Below are 17,508 nucleotides of genomic sequence, written 5' to 3' on the forward strand. Positions count from 1 at the left end.
CTGTGTAGGGGTATATATACATACACCCATGTATGTATCTATACACATACACATATATTGGTGTGAAAATAGCAGAAACCTATGCTTGCGCTAATGAAATAATTAACACCAATATGGCTTCTCTCCTATCACACCTATATGTGTGTATGTATATAAATACATATAAGTGTGTGTGTGTATATATACCCCTATACAGAAGTTCAGATGTTTTGCCTGCCTCCAAAGACCCACAAAAAATGCCCAAAAAAACGCCTGCAACAACACACCTGGGCATTTTTTTTGGCGCAGGCATTTTTTTGGGCATTTTTTGTGGGTCTTTGGAGGCAGGCAAAACATCTGAACTTCTGTATAGGTGTGATAGGAGAGAAGCCATATTGGTGTTAATTATTTCATTAGCGCAAGCATAGGTTTCTGCTACTTTCACACCTATATGTGTATAAATACATATAAGTGTGTGTGTATATATACCCCTATACAGAATTTCAGATGTTTTGCCTGCCTCCAAAGACCCACAAAAAATGCCCAAAAAAAAGCCAGCTACAAAAACGTCCAGGTGTGTTTTTGCAGCGTGCGTTTTTTGGGGCATTTTTTTGGGGTCTTTGGAGGCAGGCAAAACATCTGAACTTCTGTATAGGGGTATATACACACACACACTTATATGTATTTATACACATACACACGTATAGGTGTGATAGGAGCGGAGACATATCCCTGTTAGTTATTTCATTAGCGCAAGCATAGTGTTCTGCTACTTTCACACCTATATACGTGTATGTGTATATATACATACATGGGTGTATGTATATATACCCCTACACAGAAGTTCAGATGTCATGCCTGACTCCAAACATGTCCTCAAAAAAGCCCTATAAACGCCTGCAGCAAAAAGCAGGGAAACAGGCGAGAAGCCATATCTCTGTTCTGTAAGTGACCTAAGAGAAACAATCTTTTCTCTATAGCGGTCACCCTGACATGGAAGGGTTTTGTCACCCTGCCATAGCAGTCAGAGTCAGTTAACCCTACACTACACCACGGTCCCCTTACACTTAACACTTTCCCTACAGAAACTAGATTATTAAATCTAACTATAGTGGAAAACAGCACCCTAACTACACTAGATATCCCTTTCCTCACACTAAAAATTGCTAAATGACACTTTGTAGCAGAAGTCACAGAACTGCTTCCACTCTCTTCCACATCTCTGTATTACAATGCTAGGAATTTGGCGGGGGCTATCTTATATAATGGGGGGCGTATTCACTAATGATTGGCCTATGGACCCCCTAGTCAATCCAATCACATTCCTAGCATTCTCCTGCCCCCTCAATTGGCTTTTACTGATGGTTCTGGTCCAATAACGGGCTTTTAAAGCCCATTTCCTGTACCATTGCATTTTGGTCAGTTCTGGTTGCCGAATTCTGAACTTTTTCAGCAAAAAGTTCGGAATTCGGCCGAACCTCGAACAGCCAATGTTCGGGTCGAACCGATGGACGACCCAAACCATTTCATCATCCCTATTATGGACTAGGAACTTTCCGTTCCTTTTGAAAGTAGCACAAAAGTTGTAGGTTGCATACAGGAGTGACTCCAACTCCACTGTATACACTGATCCCAGTTCCTGGCTGCTTCTTTCCTAGTCCACCTGGCTGTTGCTGAAAATTTCCCAGGCTAAGTTAAAGGAAAGATTCAAGCCCAACGCCGTTATCCAGAAAGGCTTGCTACATATGACAGTCTTTACATTTGTATGTTCCTGACCATGCTGAAGTACTCACACTGTCCTCTTTGCTCTTGCTGCTTCCTAGGCAACATTCCTTCCAGAACGTGATGTGGCCAGAATCCTCCCGGGTCAACCCCAGCCCGAGGAAGAGTTCCCCCCTCAAGTGCTACCAACATTCTCCTCAGCACTCCATCTTCCACCTGACTCCCTGCAAGCATGACTCCATATTTAAGTGGTGGCTCAGCTGCCATGCCAGGTCCACTGCCTGGGGATTGGCTGAGCTCCCCTAAGTATGCAGATTAACTCTCTTGGCCTCCAGTTTCCAGAAAAATCTCCAACCTTCAGGAACTAAGAGGAGGCACCGGAGACCTGTCTTTTTGAGTCATCAAGCCTTGAACTGCAGTAGATTTTTGACCCAGATTAAAAGACTCATTTTACCATGAGCCTAAAACATAGATTTGCTTACACTGCCACTAATAGCACACTAGAGGGTGCTACATTTACACCAAGGTTACTTATTTTACATTATCTATTAACAGATTTGTACACCAAATATAACAAGATTATATACCCCTTTTAGGATCACATTCAGCTTTTGTTTTGTTTTTTTGTTTTGGGGGGGCTAGTAAGGTAGAAAATACTTGTGAATTTTTATCTTTCTAAATATAATCACCTGACAAGATCTTATTAAGAAAGACAGACATTTTCCAGAGAAGAATATTTTGTATTCTCTATGGAGTCGTTTATAAAGAAAGGTCTGGAGAGAGCCCCAGGCCAGAAATAAAAAGCAGTCAATGGCATAAAAGTACACCATCCCACGTATGAATTAAGAACCTAGATGTTGTTAAACACAATAATGCATAAACTATATATTTATATCTTGTCAGCACTGTAACAAATTTGCATCAAGTACATGCTATGTACAGGCTGAAGTGAATTGAAATAAATATGTAGTTGAATACATCTAAACATCCAGCCAGATATAATATGGTTACTTGTCTCTTCAAGAGAACTCTTTCTTGTATTGATTGTATTACCTTTTATTTTTTACATAACAAACCACTTACAAATGTTCTTTATGCCAAACCCTAACCTGAACCCTGACTGCTGAAGGAAAAGTCATTTTAAGTTCTTTGTAGTAGTGTTATGAGATTAAATCTTTTCAACGCCTCTGTTCTGGTGGTTTTCCACAGTAGCATGGGGTGTGTCTGGTAATAGGTCTACAAACGTTGTCCACAAAAGAATCCCTGAGAAAGTCAATAACACTTAATGAGGATAAAAAAAATGCATTTGTGCATGAAATGTAATGTGTTGCCCATTTAACAACTGGAAGTATGCATTAATGACATTCTGAACTTCAGCTCTGTGATTTTTTTTTTTCTTTTAGAAAGTACGCGTGGCTGAGAACTATTATGGGCACTGAGATTATTGATGTTCTGTTACTCTTTGGTGTTCACTGCTGTTGTAAATTATCAAGGTGCCTAAAAGCACATCTGTCTGGGTTTCTTCATTACATCTCATCAGATTCTTACTTGTCACTTAGCCTGTGGTCACACTGGGTACCATTTAAAGTAGTGCGATTTTAAAGTCCAACTTCAACACTACTTCAGCACTACTTCTGTGAGATTTGTAACGATTTGATACAACTTTTGTGGCGTGCTACTTTATGAGAGGAGCTGTCTATGTCACAGGGAGGAACAGTGATGTTATATACAAAAACTGAACTAGCAAAGGGTAAAGCTTTCACTTCTTTCAGGCTCAAGAAGTGCTGATATAGACACAGGTACATTTTGCAGCATGATGTACATTATAGTCTATGGCAGTGAAATCGTGTTGAAGTCCTGAAAAAGTAATACATGAACTACTTCTAAGATCCTACTACTTGAAATTGTGTATATATATATATATATATATATATATATATATATATATATATATACATATATATATATATATATATATATATATATATATTATATAAATATAAAGACACTGCCATAGAAACACATTAGATGCTACTTAAAGAATGATTTGTAAATCGTATGTCATGCCTGCAGTCGTACTGGTGTGACCGAGGGCTTAGAGAGTGAAAGTTTTAAACACAAACAATTTTCGTTTCATATACTTTACATCATATCTGAATAAGTGTATGTAATATACGTGTATTCAAATTCAATGCATTTTCTAGTTTTGGATAGAGTCGGGTAGTATTAGAAGTATTAGAACCACTGTCAGATTTCCATTGCTGTCTGTGTCCCCACTAGGCTTTCTATTTGTCCTGGTGCCTATTATCCCTGAGGTGGTGATGGCAAATCCAAAATCTTAAGAGTTGGTACCACCACAGAAGGAGAGAATAAATCTTCCAATGAGAACACCTGTTTTAATGACAATTGTCTTAGAAGATAATTCCCCTTTTATAAAGATTTCTTCTGTATTTACCAGACAGGAAGTAAACTGAAATCTCTTGAAATCTCTCAAATGGACACAGACAGCAAAAAATTACAGAAGATGTAACCTTCCCCTATTTTATCCAAAACTAAAAAGGAAAACAAAATCCCTACACGTACACTACATACAAAGTGGGAGTTCCCCTATTTTTGGGACTTTAAGGCCACCAATTTGGTATCAAGTGAAAAACATACTAGGGAATTTTATAAAAACATCAATTTTAATAATACATCACTGAATAAAAACATATAAGCAACATGGTATGAACAGTCTTTTGAATGCACCAACTGTGAGAATGACATTAATGTGATATGACTTCCTCCTCCCGACGCGTTTCAGAGATTGAATATCTCCTTCATCAGGGTTGTGAGGGGTACGTTTCATATCCAAACAAAAGGTGCTCTAGATGAACTATCAATGTTTTAATAAAAACATAGTTTTACAGTTCTGCTGATCCGCTCAATCATCAAGGTAATATAAATTAACTGGAAGGCCGCATCCACCGCATCCAATTCGCATGACATGCGAGTGTGACCGGCTCTCATTAAAAGCTGGGTCACACATGTCTGGGGCGGCCGCTGTATGGTTTTTCAAAAGGGTCCTGTGCATTTTTGGATCCTGTTCAGGTGCAAATTCAGGCAAAAATTTGGACCTGAAGTGCACCTGAATTGGTGAACAAATAAGCACCGGACCCCAGGAGGGAAACCGGGACCGCACATATGTGAACACGGCCTTGACAGTGAAGACTTGTTTTAAAGCCCATTACCCACTTGTTAGAAAATTTGATCAGCCACAGATGCACTTTAAAGTGCTATTCCACATTTGTTATCTAATTGGGATAACATTACCTAATGTTTACTATATTTATTATATTCCCAAAGCATAACCTAAAAATATTTATATATTGTTGTTTACGCTTTTACTGGCTTTGTACATGTTTAAAAATCCTACCTAGCTTTCACCTTTCTAATGTTAAAGCTGAAGTTTGGGCAAAAACTTTATTGGGGCATTAGGTAGGTACCAAAATGGTACCTGTAATGATGTGTGCCACACTGGATAGCCGCTGTTTGTTACTTAAATGCAGACTCTGAGGGTGATATCACCACTGAAGTCCCAGTGGTGAAACAGACATGGGGCTGGAGAGCAAACGATCACAGTGAGCCGCTTGCTGTGTAGTTCCTCCTTCATCAAACATCTTGTATTCTTTTATACAAGGCCTTCTGTGATTATAAGGATGTAAAAATGAAATGGTCCCCCTTGTCCAAGCACAGAACACATTGGGGTGGATTTACCAAAGGCAAATAGACTGTGAGCTCTGCAAGTGCAGTTGCTCCAGAGCTTAGTAAATGAGGTAAAGCTTCACTTTACAAGAAATACCTTATCACATGCAAGGAAATCTAAAAAAAAAAAAAAGCATTTTTGCTTGCACATAATTGGATGGTGGAAGTCAGCAGAGCTTTCTCTTATTTACTAAGCTCTGTAGCAACCACACTTGCAAAGTGCACAGTCTTTTTGCCTTTAGTAAGTCAACCCCATTGTATTCTTTGAAAGGACTGAATGGAGGGGATGTACAGCAAGGGACCTGGTTTCACTTTCAATGTTGGAACTTTAGCCGTGACATCACCTTCAGAGACTGCATGTAAATAACATGTTAGAGAAAGTAGCAGCAATGTGGCACACATCATTAGAGGTACCCTAAAAGTTTTTTTCCACACTGCAGCTTTGAGGAGGTGGCTGGGGAGTAATGTTTAACATAATTAACCCTATCTGTACAATGTTGGCATTGTTGACACACATTGAGGTTATGATCCCCAGTTTTTTATTTTTTTGCATGCTAGCCTCCATACGACGACAACGAATAGGCTACTAAAGTATGAAAATTCTCGTATGACAGAATAAAATTTTTGAAGTGTTGTAATGTATTTGTTTTGTATTTTCAGATGAAAACTGTAATGATTAAATGAAAACAGTACGAGAAACATTTTCATGTTTGTCCCTTTGAAAAATGTCAGACGAAAGCTGTGTACTAACAATCAGATTATCGTAGGATTGCTTCAAAAGCAATATTTTTTGTATGATATTCTGTGTATATGGCTTAATGTGAACACTGTCTGTCCAAAGAAGGCATAAGTGGTGCATTGTTTGTTAATGCACTTTATTTCAGTTTGTCCACAAATGGTTCAGAAAAGCTTGCCTGCACAAACCTAAAAGCTAAAGCCTCGTACACGCGATCAGATTATCGGACGATCTTTCGGCCATTTTTTGTTGCTAGTCTCCTATGGAAAGTGAAGAGGTTACTTTGATACAAAAATTCTCATATGACAGAATTCAAATCCAGAAGTGATGTCATGTGTTGAATTGTTTTGTATGTATTCTTTTGTTTATGAGCATGCCTAGTCTTGTTTTCATGATTTTTTTTTGAACGAAAACTAATTAAAAAGAAAATCAGACGTTGTGTTCACGTACGATAAAAATTTTATAATAATGGGAAGAAAGCTGCGCACAAATAAATTGTTATGCTAAAAAGGCTGCTCGTGCAAAGTATATCAAACCAAGAATAAATGAAGGGAAAGTCCATATAGAGAGAAATTTCAGATGCGGAAATTATGGCCGTAAATCCAACACCAATCTTGCAAAAGAAGTTTCTGGCAGAGATCACACAAAGCAATAAAGGATGTACCCTTACCGGAAGGTTGGACCCCCTGTTACGGAAGGTCAAACAGGCGTGCAATGTCAATCACCAGGAACAAATGATGCGTCTAATTCCTCTCCAGTCGTCCACAGAACATCTGGGTAGGACCATGGATCCAGTAGACCTCAATAAACCCCAGGTGTGCATAAGGGATAACCTCCCCCAAAAGTTTTGTATTTCTGTTCATCCAGTCCTGAAAATTACACATCCCTACCACACAGTAAGGCCTTGTCTTGTATAGCAGGAGATCTGATTTTTTTTCTGCTGCAGTTCAGGAGCACTTACAGTTCCAGGACCTCCCCCAGGCTGACTGGGCAGTAAAGGAGAAGCAGCCGATAGATGGGTTCTTCTCTCTTTCAGTCTTCTCTCTTTCCTTCTATCTACACGTTCATGTAGCAAGTGCACACAACTGATTGGCTCCTTGTGCTGCTTCTCTTTTTATCAGTCTGGAGATGCTACAAGACCCCAAAGACAGACTTTGAAAACCTGCCCACAGCCTGAAAATCTAATCCCGGACAGCACAAGCGACCTACAAGCTCAAGTAGAGTAGACTGTGTTAGTGGTGTGACCAGGGGGTCCTGGAGGATGAAGCCCACTTGCTGCTATGGTGTCCCAGGTACTTAGCAGAGAGCGATACTCCCTTCCACAGAGACTCACTACTCTCGTTCCAGACTTCACTTCAGAGAGCAGGATCTGTTAGTGAGGTCCTCAATATGCGATTCATTCAGTCTGGAGAGTGTTTCACGCTGGTCCAATAGGGAGGCATGTTGGACAGTGGGAGGAAACCTGACGAATGGGTGTATAGGCTTTTGATACAGTCCTGATGATTGGCAGAGGGCAGGTTGTCTCAGTTCATGCTGGGATACACCAGTATAACAATCCCACACCGGGGTTCCTGTCTGCTTCAGGATGAAGAAAAGGCTGCAGGAGCTCGGCAACCAGCGTCTCAGTTTCCAGACAGTTCACACTTGCTCATAGCTGTGAACCTCTCCACTCTTCATCGGATTTACGGCCATAATTTCCGCATCTGAAATTTCTCTCTATATGGACTTATGGTCTCTGGTTTACCTCTGCAAGTTCAGCTAGTTAGGTATTTAATTTAGTGGCGCTGTACCTTCCCTTCAGATAAAAATTTTGTCGTCCTAAAATTTGTAATCAGCTGTCGAAAGCACTATACTAACAATCCGAAAATCAGCAGATCATTCGTCAGACTAAATTTTACTTCCAATTTTCGTATTGTGTGTACGGGCCTTTGGGGTTATTTTCTTTGGAATGCTGTGTGAATGGAAACGTATGAACAAAAATAACAAAAAAGGGGAGTCTTTGTAAGGGTATGTATATGTATTGAGTAATAGTCAGTATTCAACCACAACAACCACATCCAGGGTCATTTTCAGCCTTTTAGTAGCTCTTCTTTTAGGCCCCTTTCACACTTGTCTGACTTGTCCTGCGACTTGGGTCATACTCCATGATTTCCAATAAGTATCGTTCATATCTGTTCAAGCCACAATGACTTCGAAGTAGTTTTTGCGCTACTTTGGTCCAAATTCGATGTGTTTTGAGGTCCATAGGCTACACAGGCAACTCCAGTCAAAATGGTCAAAATTGCGTGAAAATCACGGCAAAATCACCTGACTTTTAGGTCGCACAAGTGTGAAAGAGGCCATCTTTGTATAGCAGGAGCATTTCCCAGTGTTTTTGAGGAGGTGTGGCCGAGGCTATGGACTGTCTGAGAGCTTTAAAGTGGAGCGCTCTGGAGCTGATTAGAGGTGCAATGTTATGCAGAGGTACCGGGTGGGTGGAGAGATGCTTGATACAACTCTGATACGTTAATTGCAGCAGCAAAGACGCTGAAAAAAATTAAAGCGTAACTCCATTTTTATTAGAGAAAAAAAACATCCCCCTCTGGGTGATCTCTGTACATTACAAGGTCTTTAACAAACTTTGTTGCAGATTCCTACCTTTTATTTTTCTGAATAAATCATTATTTGTTTCTCTGTGCCTATGTGCTGAGTGGGTCTAATGTGAGTGGTTTCATAGTTATCTATCAGCTGTGGCAGTTGCAGGGCTCTAACGAGGAAATCTGCAGGGCCTGCATCCCTTTAGACGTGTTCCTATTGGGAGTATCTCACCCAAAAACTACATTTTTGTTGCAGGGGATGCCAGAAATCTGACTTGTATCTTAGGCAGACTTCTGGGAAAATCAGTAAGCCAATCACACAAGCAGGAAATTATGTTTCTGGGGTGTGGTCAGTACACATTCTGTGTACAGAACAGCTCCAGGTAGCAATATTGCATTGTTTTTTCAGAAAATTACAACAGCTGTAGATTGAAAAGGAAAGGTAATTTTTAATAACATTCAATTACAATACGAGTTGTGTCGCAATTGTATACGCTATATTGTTTTTTTCTTTATTTGCTATTTTTTTTTTCCCCATGAAAGTGGAGTTACCCTTTAAGCTTGTCATATCAGTGCAGACTAAAAAAAAGTATTTTTAACTGTGTAACGCTATTTGGAGCACTGCATATCTTTTTTTACACGCTGTCTAGGTACAATGTGATGTGGATGGTACAGTGGTGAACCAAAGGAAGATTCTAACATATAGTGGTTGGATACCCCGCTAAAAGTGCATGATACCAGTAATATCACATACTTCTGATTAGTGGATAATTATACTCAGGTGGTGGACACACACCGTGTTGAAGTTTGGTATGTTTTCAAGAGGTTGAAGAATATAGAAAAAATGTATTTATAGATATTGTTTCATTTAGGAGACTTTGCACAAATAAAATTTTCCAAACCACAATTAGGTTTAGTCTATTGTTGGCCATGACATGCATGTGTTAACTAGGTCAAAGAAGTACCGTAAAATGACCACTTTATTTCAAGAGAGGCTTTTAACATGGGGGCTGCCATATTTAAAATTTTGCATTTCCAGTTACAAATTTGTCTTAGGCTGGCAAAAGATGGTTTGAATCTTGATTGGTTCAGCAGGGACCAGCCGAGACTCGAACCATCTATGGGCAGGCTGATTGTGACTATTGCCAGCAGCTGCAGCTGCCAGTAAAAATCACTGTGTTCTCCCAGCAGAGACGGCTTCCTAGCAGAGACGGCAGCCCATATCCGCTGTGGTTTCAGGAAAGAAAAATCACACATGATCTACGGCCTGCCTTAATGGCAGAGTCGATCCATCTATTGACTGCGGTACATGCCGGATTTCTTCATGTGATCATTTCCAGCGGCTACAGCTGCTAGTAATATTCTCCCAGCAGAGACGGCTTCCTATAAGGGATGGCACCCCATCCACTGTGGTTGAAAGAAAGGAAATCACATCATTGATGGCCTGCCTTAATGGCAGAGGATCATATGTTAACAAAAAGATCATATTTTTTCTTTTTGCACTGCTTGGGTGTATATGGGTCTGTGGTCTTTTTTTTATAAATACATGGGCAGAAAGGAATAGGAGACCAAGCTTGACCACACCCTTAAAGGTAAAATATGTTGCCCTTGCATTCACACACAACAGAAAAAAGAATAATAATTTAAATAAACTTTGTAAAAATGACTTTTACTTTTAAAGTCTTTTTTTTGTGGCACCTAAATAACCCATATGTATTTCTAAAGTCTCTTTTTTGGGGGGAATCTGCATTATGCCAGTAAGCAGTTGTTACTACCCAGATGTTTAGGTTAGATGAGTGCTATCCATGACAAGCAGTGATGGAAAACAATGAGTTGCATTGAGAGAAAAAGAAAATATATTGTCACAAAAAAAGCTCTGCAACACTTGCAGTTATTCCTGTCACAGATAACAGGATCACTTGTTATTGATAGAGGGTGATCACAACACCCACATACTTTTTCGTACATTGCACAGCCTTGTTAATTACTCTCTTAAAGAACACCAGAGATGTAGCACACATAGGCCCAGGGGCTCCCAGCAATGAGTATTGCGATGTAACTATCTGACGGTAGAAAAGAGACTGCCTACACCTATCTAAGGACCTCCCATTGGTAATGCTCTGAATGATGCAGGGATCAGAATAAACACCAGTCCTCCTAAAGGTAAAAGCAGTAGTCCGTGACCCTCTTGGCATCAATATTTAGGTTGTCAGGATGGTTAAACTTACTATTTAGGTAAGGTAATGTTAATCCTGTTCCAGCTCCAATCTACTGTGTGCCAGACAGATCTCCATAAACATATAGGTGATAGTGCTCACGCCGTGCCAACAGGAGATCTATCACGCCAGTCTTTCGAGGTCCTCACTCGGCTAACCCATGTTGTATCGCAGGATATTCGAATCCCTGCTAGTGATGACGTGTCATTTGGGTTGTTCTTCCAGGTACCCGGGTTGTGCGCTTCTCCAGAAAGGGCTAGCTCTTCCAACAGTCCAGTAACCCGTTAAGTCTTAAGGATTCCAGCTCACTGACCAGGGAACATTACCTCTTGGCCATTTGAGCCTTAAAATCATAGGCTTAGATTTTCAGTGAAACCATTTCCATGGTGTTTCACATGCCAACCAGAAACAAAAAAACTGATGAGGCAAAAAAAAAAAAAAATATATTCTTGTTTCAGTGTTTATTTCATTTGATGGGTGGGATTTTCACCTACTTGACATTTTCCAGAAACCCTTCCATTCTAAAGTTTACAAAAAAATAGCCAGCATGGGACTATGAAATCCAAGTAAGCAGAAACTTAAATAAAGATATGGTTGTATAGGTAATAAACAAATGTAAAGATATGCATTTGAACACCAAAACAAACATGTGACATTCAAACTAATATGGGTTTAACTGGGTAAATGAAAAATTGAAAAGTATACGGATGTCCTGCTAGAAAATGGAATACATGCAATGCCCCGATATTGACGTCAAAGAAAGAAAATATTGTTCCTAAACAAAGCACTTAAAATAACGCATCTATACAAGCAGTTCACTTTCAGGCACATGTTCACAAAAAGTTTGCCCTAAAATATAGGAGACCTCAACAATGAGGAAGGATTTCACAATTGTATTTTTTGATAAGAAAAATTTATTACAGGAATTACAGGAATATAAATATAATTGTATAAATATACACTATAAATTATTTATAAATAGCGATGGGCTGGATGTTCGAGTCCAACGTAAGTTTGACTCGAACATCGAACACCAAACACACGAACACCTGGGGTGCTCGGCGGTAAGTTCACCCGCCGATGAGCGCCCCATAATGCTCTGCAAGATTGCAGCGCATTAAGTGCTTGTGATTGGGCAAAGCATGCACCTGACCTGTATGCTTTGGCCAATCACAGTAGAATGTCCTATCAGAGCCATGATTGCCCAAAGGCAGGGTGCCTTTAGCCAATCATGGCTCAGGGGCTAAGCCCACGCCCCACACTATATAAGGCTTCTGCTTACATGGCAGCAGTGTATAGTGTGTGATAATAGGGTTAGGCAGGTAGTTAATGGATACAGTGTTGAGTTAGTTTAGTGCAGTGCATGTAGTGTTCAGGTTATGCCACACTTTTAAAATGTATAGCTATGTTGTTGTCCTGGGTTCCCACTCGGTGCTCCCCAAGCTTCATGTCCCCATCACTTATAGTTCGTAAGCAGTGCCATGCCAAGCTGACCAAGGTTTCCCATAGACTCCAATGTTACAGACAGGGAGCACTGTCATGCCAAGCCGACCAATATTTCCCATAGATGCCAATGAGCACTGAAAGCTAAAAATTGGTCTAAGCAGGAAGGGGGTGAAAGTGCCCTGTATTTAAGTGGTTATGGGGAACTCCACGCCACAATTTAAAAAACAAAAAGGCTTGGGGTCCCCCCTAAAATCCATACCAGACCCTTATCTGAGCATGCAGCCTGGCAGGCCAGAATAGGGGGGGCGAGCCCCTCCTGAACCATACCAGGCCGCTTGCCCTCAACATTGGGAGGGTGTTTTTGGGTACCCCTCAAAGCACCTTGTCCCCATGTTTATGGGGAAAAGGGCCTCTTCCCGACAACCCTGGGCTGTGGTTGTGGGGGTCTGCGGGTGGAGGGCTTATTGAAATCTGTCCACACTGCTGCATTGTTCCTGGCTGGTTTTCTGCCTTTACACACACTGGATGGTCACCAAGCTGTGAGTTTTTAACCCCTTATTTTGGCTTCACCATTGCAGATTCATTGTACAAGGTGTAATGCTTTTTTATACATACATGGAACTGATTTTGAATAAAACTTTTTAATGTTCTATTTACTACATTGGCATCAGTTATGACTTATTACTGCCATCATTAATCATCATCGGTGGGTTCATATAGCGCTTATATGTGGTTAACCCTTGTGTGACTGATTAGGGAGCACACATGCTCTGAATTGGGATGAATACATTGTAAAATATCAGTAAATGTCAGTTGGTCTAAATCAGTTATAAATATATTTGGACACAACATGTATACTTGGTGTTATGTTCCTGTTCATATTTTTTTAACTTAAAAGTTGACAGACAACCTTTGCTACCAATAATATGTAATGTGCTTGACAATGTTCCTGCCATATATTTCAGCTTCCTGGATTTTTTTCATCAAATCTGGCCCTCTTTGAAAAAAGTTTGGACACCCTTGCTCTATGTGAAGTAGCATAGTTAGATTAAGGCCAGATTTTTTAAACTCAGTAATGCTTTCCAATGGCTTCATAATTCGGAGGGCAGGTTTTGTAGTTCAGGGTCCCAGCCAATAACTTTCTCCCAAGTAGGCATAATGAGGGAAGGGATTTGTATGTTTTTAGTTATGCTGTATTTTTTTTTTTTTTTTTTTTTTAGCATTCATTGACACTTACCTTAGCTTTTATAATGGTGCACTGCAAACTGCTATTGGCTTGGTCAAAAAACAGGCTAAATTCCAAAGCTCCCAGTGTGGCTTTGCAAGAAAGAATAAAATAAATATATGTTTTAGCAAACTAAAATCACTCAAGATTAAAAAGATACACATAGACTCTAAAACAAGTTGGTCAATGCACCTGGCTGCTCTGCTTTAATAGAGGACTGAGCAGAGATTTACTTTTCCTTTGTTTATTGTAGTACTATGAATGACTGTTAATCAACAATAGAATTCTCTTTGTCACCGGAAAATAAACCAAATTCTTCATGGGCTATTAACAGTTTGTCATTTGCAGCAACTGTGCTCAGGAAGTAAAACAAAATCAATGAGGCATTACTCTTAAAATTGGCTCTACAAAAATCTTACCTGTTCCCTTTACACACCTGGTGATGGCCTCCTTCCCTCTTTATAAGAAACACCAATGTGGGTTTCCTACCTGCACTTTGTCTACACAAGAAGTGGAAAGAATACTTTCCACTATATACATAGTAAATCTCAACAAAAAGAAAGCTTTTATTTAATATATATTACACAGTATGTTCTGGAAGACTGGCTTGTAAGAGTTCACATGTGACACCCCCAATTGCTCTTCTGTTACTATGATGTAAGATGATGAACATACAGCACATGCAGCAACCTAGCCCATGCCTGATCAAGATACTTGCATTCATAACACATCAGCCATACCCATCTGGTTATTGTGGTTATTGCCAGATTGGGCAATAATCATGTAGGGAGATTTTCCATTTCTCTGGTCAATGTGCTCTGGCCTAAACTACTTGGAGGATGAATCAATAAGCCAAGATATATTTCTTCTGCAATCTTTGCAAAGTAAAACTAAAATTTCACTGTATTCACTAACCCCTGGGCAAATTTCCATGCAAAGTGAAATGCCTCTTTGCCTTTAGAAAATCAACTCTAATATCACAAAATTTACATAAATATGCATTCAAAGATACACATATTTACCTATTCATAAGCAGCAACTCAATCCTTATCAGATGGCCTTTTTATTTACTAATTTGAATCAAGGTAATGGGTGGGTAGAAGGCAGATCAGGTGCCACTTTTAAAGCCTGAGTGCACAGACCCTTAATTTCCTGTATTTCCAGACTGTGGGCATTCAAATATTCTCATAATTTTAAAAAGCCGTAAAAGAACTTTAAAACAAGCCCTTTCTGACCTCTTCAACTGCGTGCACTGTAAAATAATTCACTCTCAAGGAGCCGTAACAATCACAACAAAGACTTTAAAATTAGGTTTTTGTCAGTTTCATACAGCTTAGAAACAGCCTGTTTTGTGTTTGCATTAGAAGGTTGCCTATTAGAAGGTAATAGAAAAAAAGCTAAGATTTCTGTGCCTCTGTTTTAAAATTTGAAGTTCATTTTTTTCACACTGTCTATAGCCACAGAGGTGAATATGGACTTGATTTAAAGTACTTTATTGTTTATTCAGTATATGCAAATACCTTAGTGTCGATAGTCTGGGCACACGTTTAATTTAAGAATTCAAACTGGTACATGGAAATGTGCTTTAGTGCATGAGTGTGTACAAATGTATTTTAACCTGTGTACTTTTGTAATGGTATATGCACTTTGTGTACATATGTACTAAGCTCAATTGTCAGAATAATATATACCACCTATAATGAGAAGTCTAAACACTAAAACACACAGATTTCATGTATGTTGTTTCAATACCTCAAATATATTTTTGTTGTTTATTTTGGAGACATGTTCTAAAAGAAACACCCTGTTCTAGGCTATATCTTTGCCTGTAACAACCCCAAAGCCTCTGGAAACCTCTGAAAGCCACTGTTTGAAGTATTTGTACCGTAGCTACTTGGAATACAAGCTTCAGTTTCGAAACACAGTATCACTTATCATTAAATATACATAGAAGAACCCAATTATCAGCTGCTTACCACTACATAGCATTAACACTACACTAGTGAATATATACAGCCTCCCCACCTACCTTTACCCTTTTTCTCTTCTCCAATCCCCTTTACTTTTTGTGTTTCTTATATATGTTTAAAATAAAATGTCAACTATTTCCATTTTGTAAATATATTAAAACTCCGCGCTTATGGTCTATTTGGATATAGAATATATTAGAATATTAGGCTGCAGCCTCCCTGGACTAAAGTCAAAAGACTATATAGTGGATAAAAAAAGGAGGGTAGGGGAATGGCGCTGCCTAGTGAAAAATTTTTTTTAGGTGCAAATAAAGTGCTGATGTGCTGAATGATACACTGTGAAAAAGAAAAAGAAAAGAAAGGGGGAATGGCACTGTCTAGTGGTAAGAAGGTAGTATGACGTGTTTAAGACAAATGTGGTGCTCGATTATTAATGCAGTGAATACGTTGGATTTTTTTGACATCTATCTTATTTTACATCTATAATATATCTTGTACATCTCCACTAGTTACACCACCTAGTGGACATTTTTGCACATGTCACTTTATATATGCACATTTATTACTTGTGACAATATATGCTAGTTAATTTTCTTTTTTTGTTTATGTTATATGGTTGACCCACAGTGGTCTTTTCTTTTTTATTGATCGAGCACCACGTTTGTCTTAAACACGTCATACTACCTTCTTACCACTAGACAGTGCCATTCCCCCTTCTTTTCTTTTTCACAGTGTATCATTCAGCACATCAGCACTTTATTTGCACCTAAAAAAAAATTTTCACTAGGCAGCGCCATTCCCCTACCCTCCTTTTTTTATTTCCATTTTGTAAATTTTAAATCATTAGCCTGGAAGATGGCAAAATATCTGTACTTATTTATGTAGCACCCTCCTAGTTAGGTTGCTAGGATGATGGGCGAATTTAGTTCTTTTTGGCTCCTCTGTAATTACTCAGGTAGTTGTTGATTGCTTTTGGCTGTTCTGGATCTCACAGGCTGCACATTTGATTGCTCTCCCCTGCTTTCCAGAGGCTTCTGGAACACAGGAGGTTGGACAAGGCAAATGGGCAGCCTGAATATTTATTATGCTTCTGCCAATCCCCAGGAAGGCGTGTCTGTTAGGGGGCTGGAGAGCACATATATAGTCTGAGGCCTAGAGCAGCCAGGGTCTTGTCCTACTGGAGGAGTCCCTAGCCCTCTGGGCAGACTGCTGGATTTTGCTACATGCTCATTTCCAGCTCTGGCATAGCCACGGATGCCTAATTCTAAAGATCCTTTTCTGAGGCTAATTAAAGGATTTCACCTAAGGACCTGATCTGGACAGCTCAATGAATATTGCCCAGTGAAAGTTGGAAAAGGTCTTGCTGTCCTATGGCATTATCCTCTCCCTCACTGAAGAGTGTCCTGTGGATATTGTGAGAAGGCATCCAGTGATCCTGTGACATTGTGATTATTGACCTGACCTCAGGGTCCTAGTGACTGTGTGCTGTTTTCTTTGGGTGGAAAAGCCAGGGGTAGTTTTGTCTGGGATAGTTTTTAAAAAGGGACTGCCATCTGTATTTGTTCCTGCATAGAGGCTGTTTGTAGTTGCTTAGCAAAGTGGAGTGTCCTCCTGCAAATACTCAGTGACTCTGGAGTATCTCAAATCTCCCTACAACCCATCCATGTTTTTCAGCTAAAATCCTAAAAAGACATCTCCTAGACTGATTACTCAGCAAGAGTGAATGAACTGTTGCTGTGTCTTGCTGCCTCTGCGCTAATCTTGCGAACAAATTGGTTAAAACACAGTGGCTCCTTTGGGGGTAGCGTTACATTCAGTTAAAAAATATGAACAATGATGATGCAGAAACCCATATCAACCAATCATATTTTAATAAACTGAATACAGATTGTAA

General features: G+C 39.5%; 1 protein-coding gene across 1 annotated transcript in view; it reads right to left on the reverse strand.

Annotated features, from left to right (window-relative positions):
- The window catches only part of RPH3A (rabphilin 3A), a 291,534-nt gene that overhangs the window by 70,660 nt on the left and 203,366 nt on the right, over window positions 1-17,508 (reverse strand). Inside the window, exon 11 of the mRNA XM_082259275.1 lies at window positions 13,657-13,736. Within this exon, the coding sequence (XP_082115401.1) occupies window positions 13,657-13,736 (80 nt within the window). The remainder of the gene's footprint in view (window positions 1-13,656; window positions 13,737-17,508) is intronic.

This window comes from Pelophylax lessonae, assembly GCF_965119305.1.
Source record: "Pelophylax lessonae genome assembly, chromosome: 1".
In the NCBI taxonomy this organism is placed as follows: Eukaryota; Metazoa; Chordata; class Amphibia; order Anura; family Ranidae; genus Pelophylax; species Pelophylax lessonae.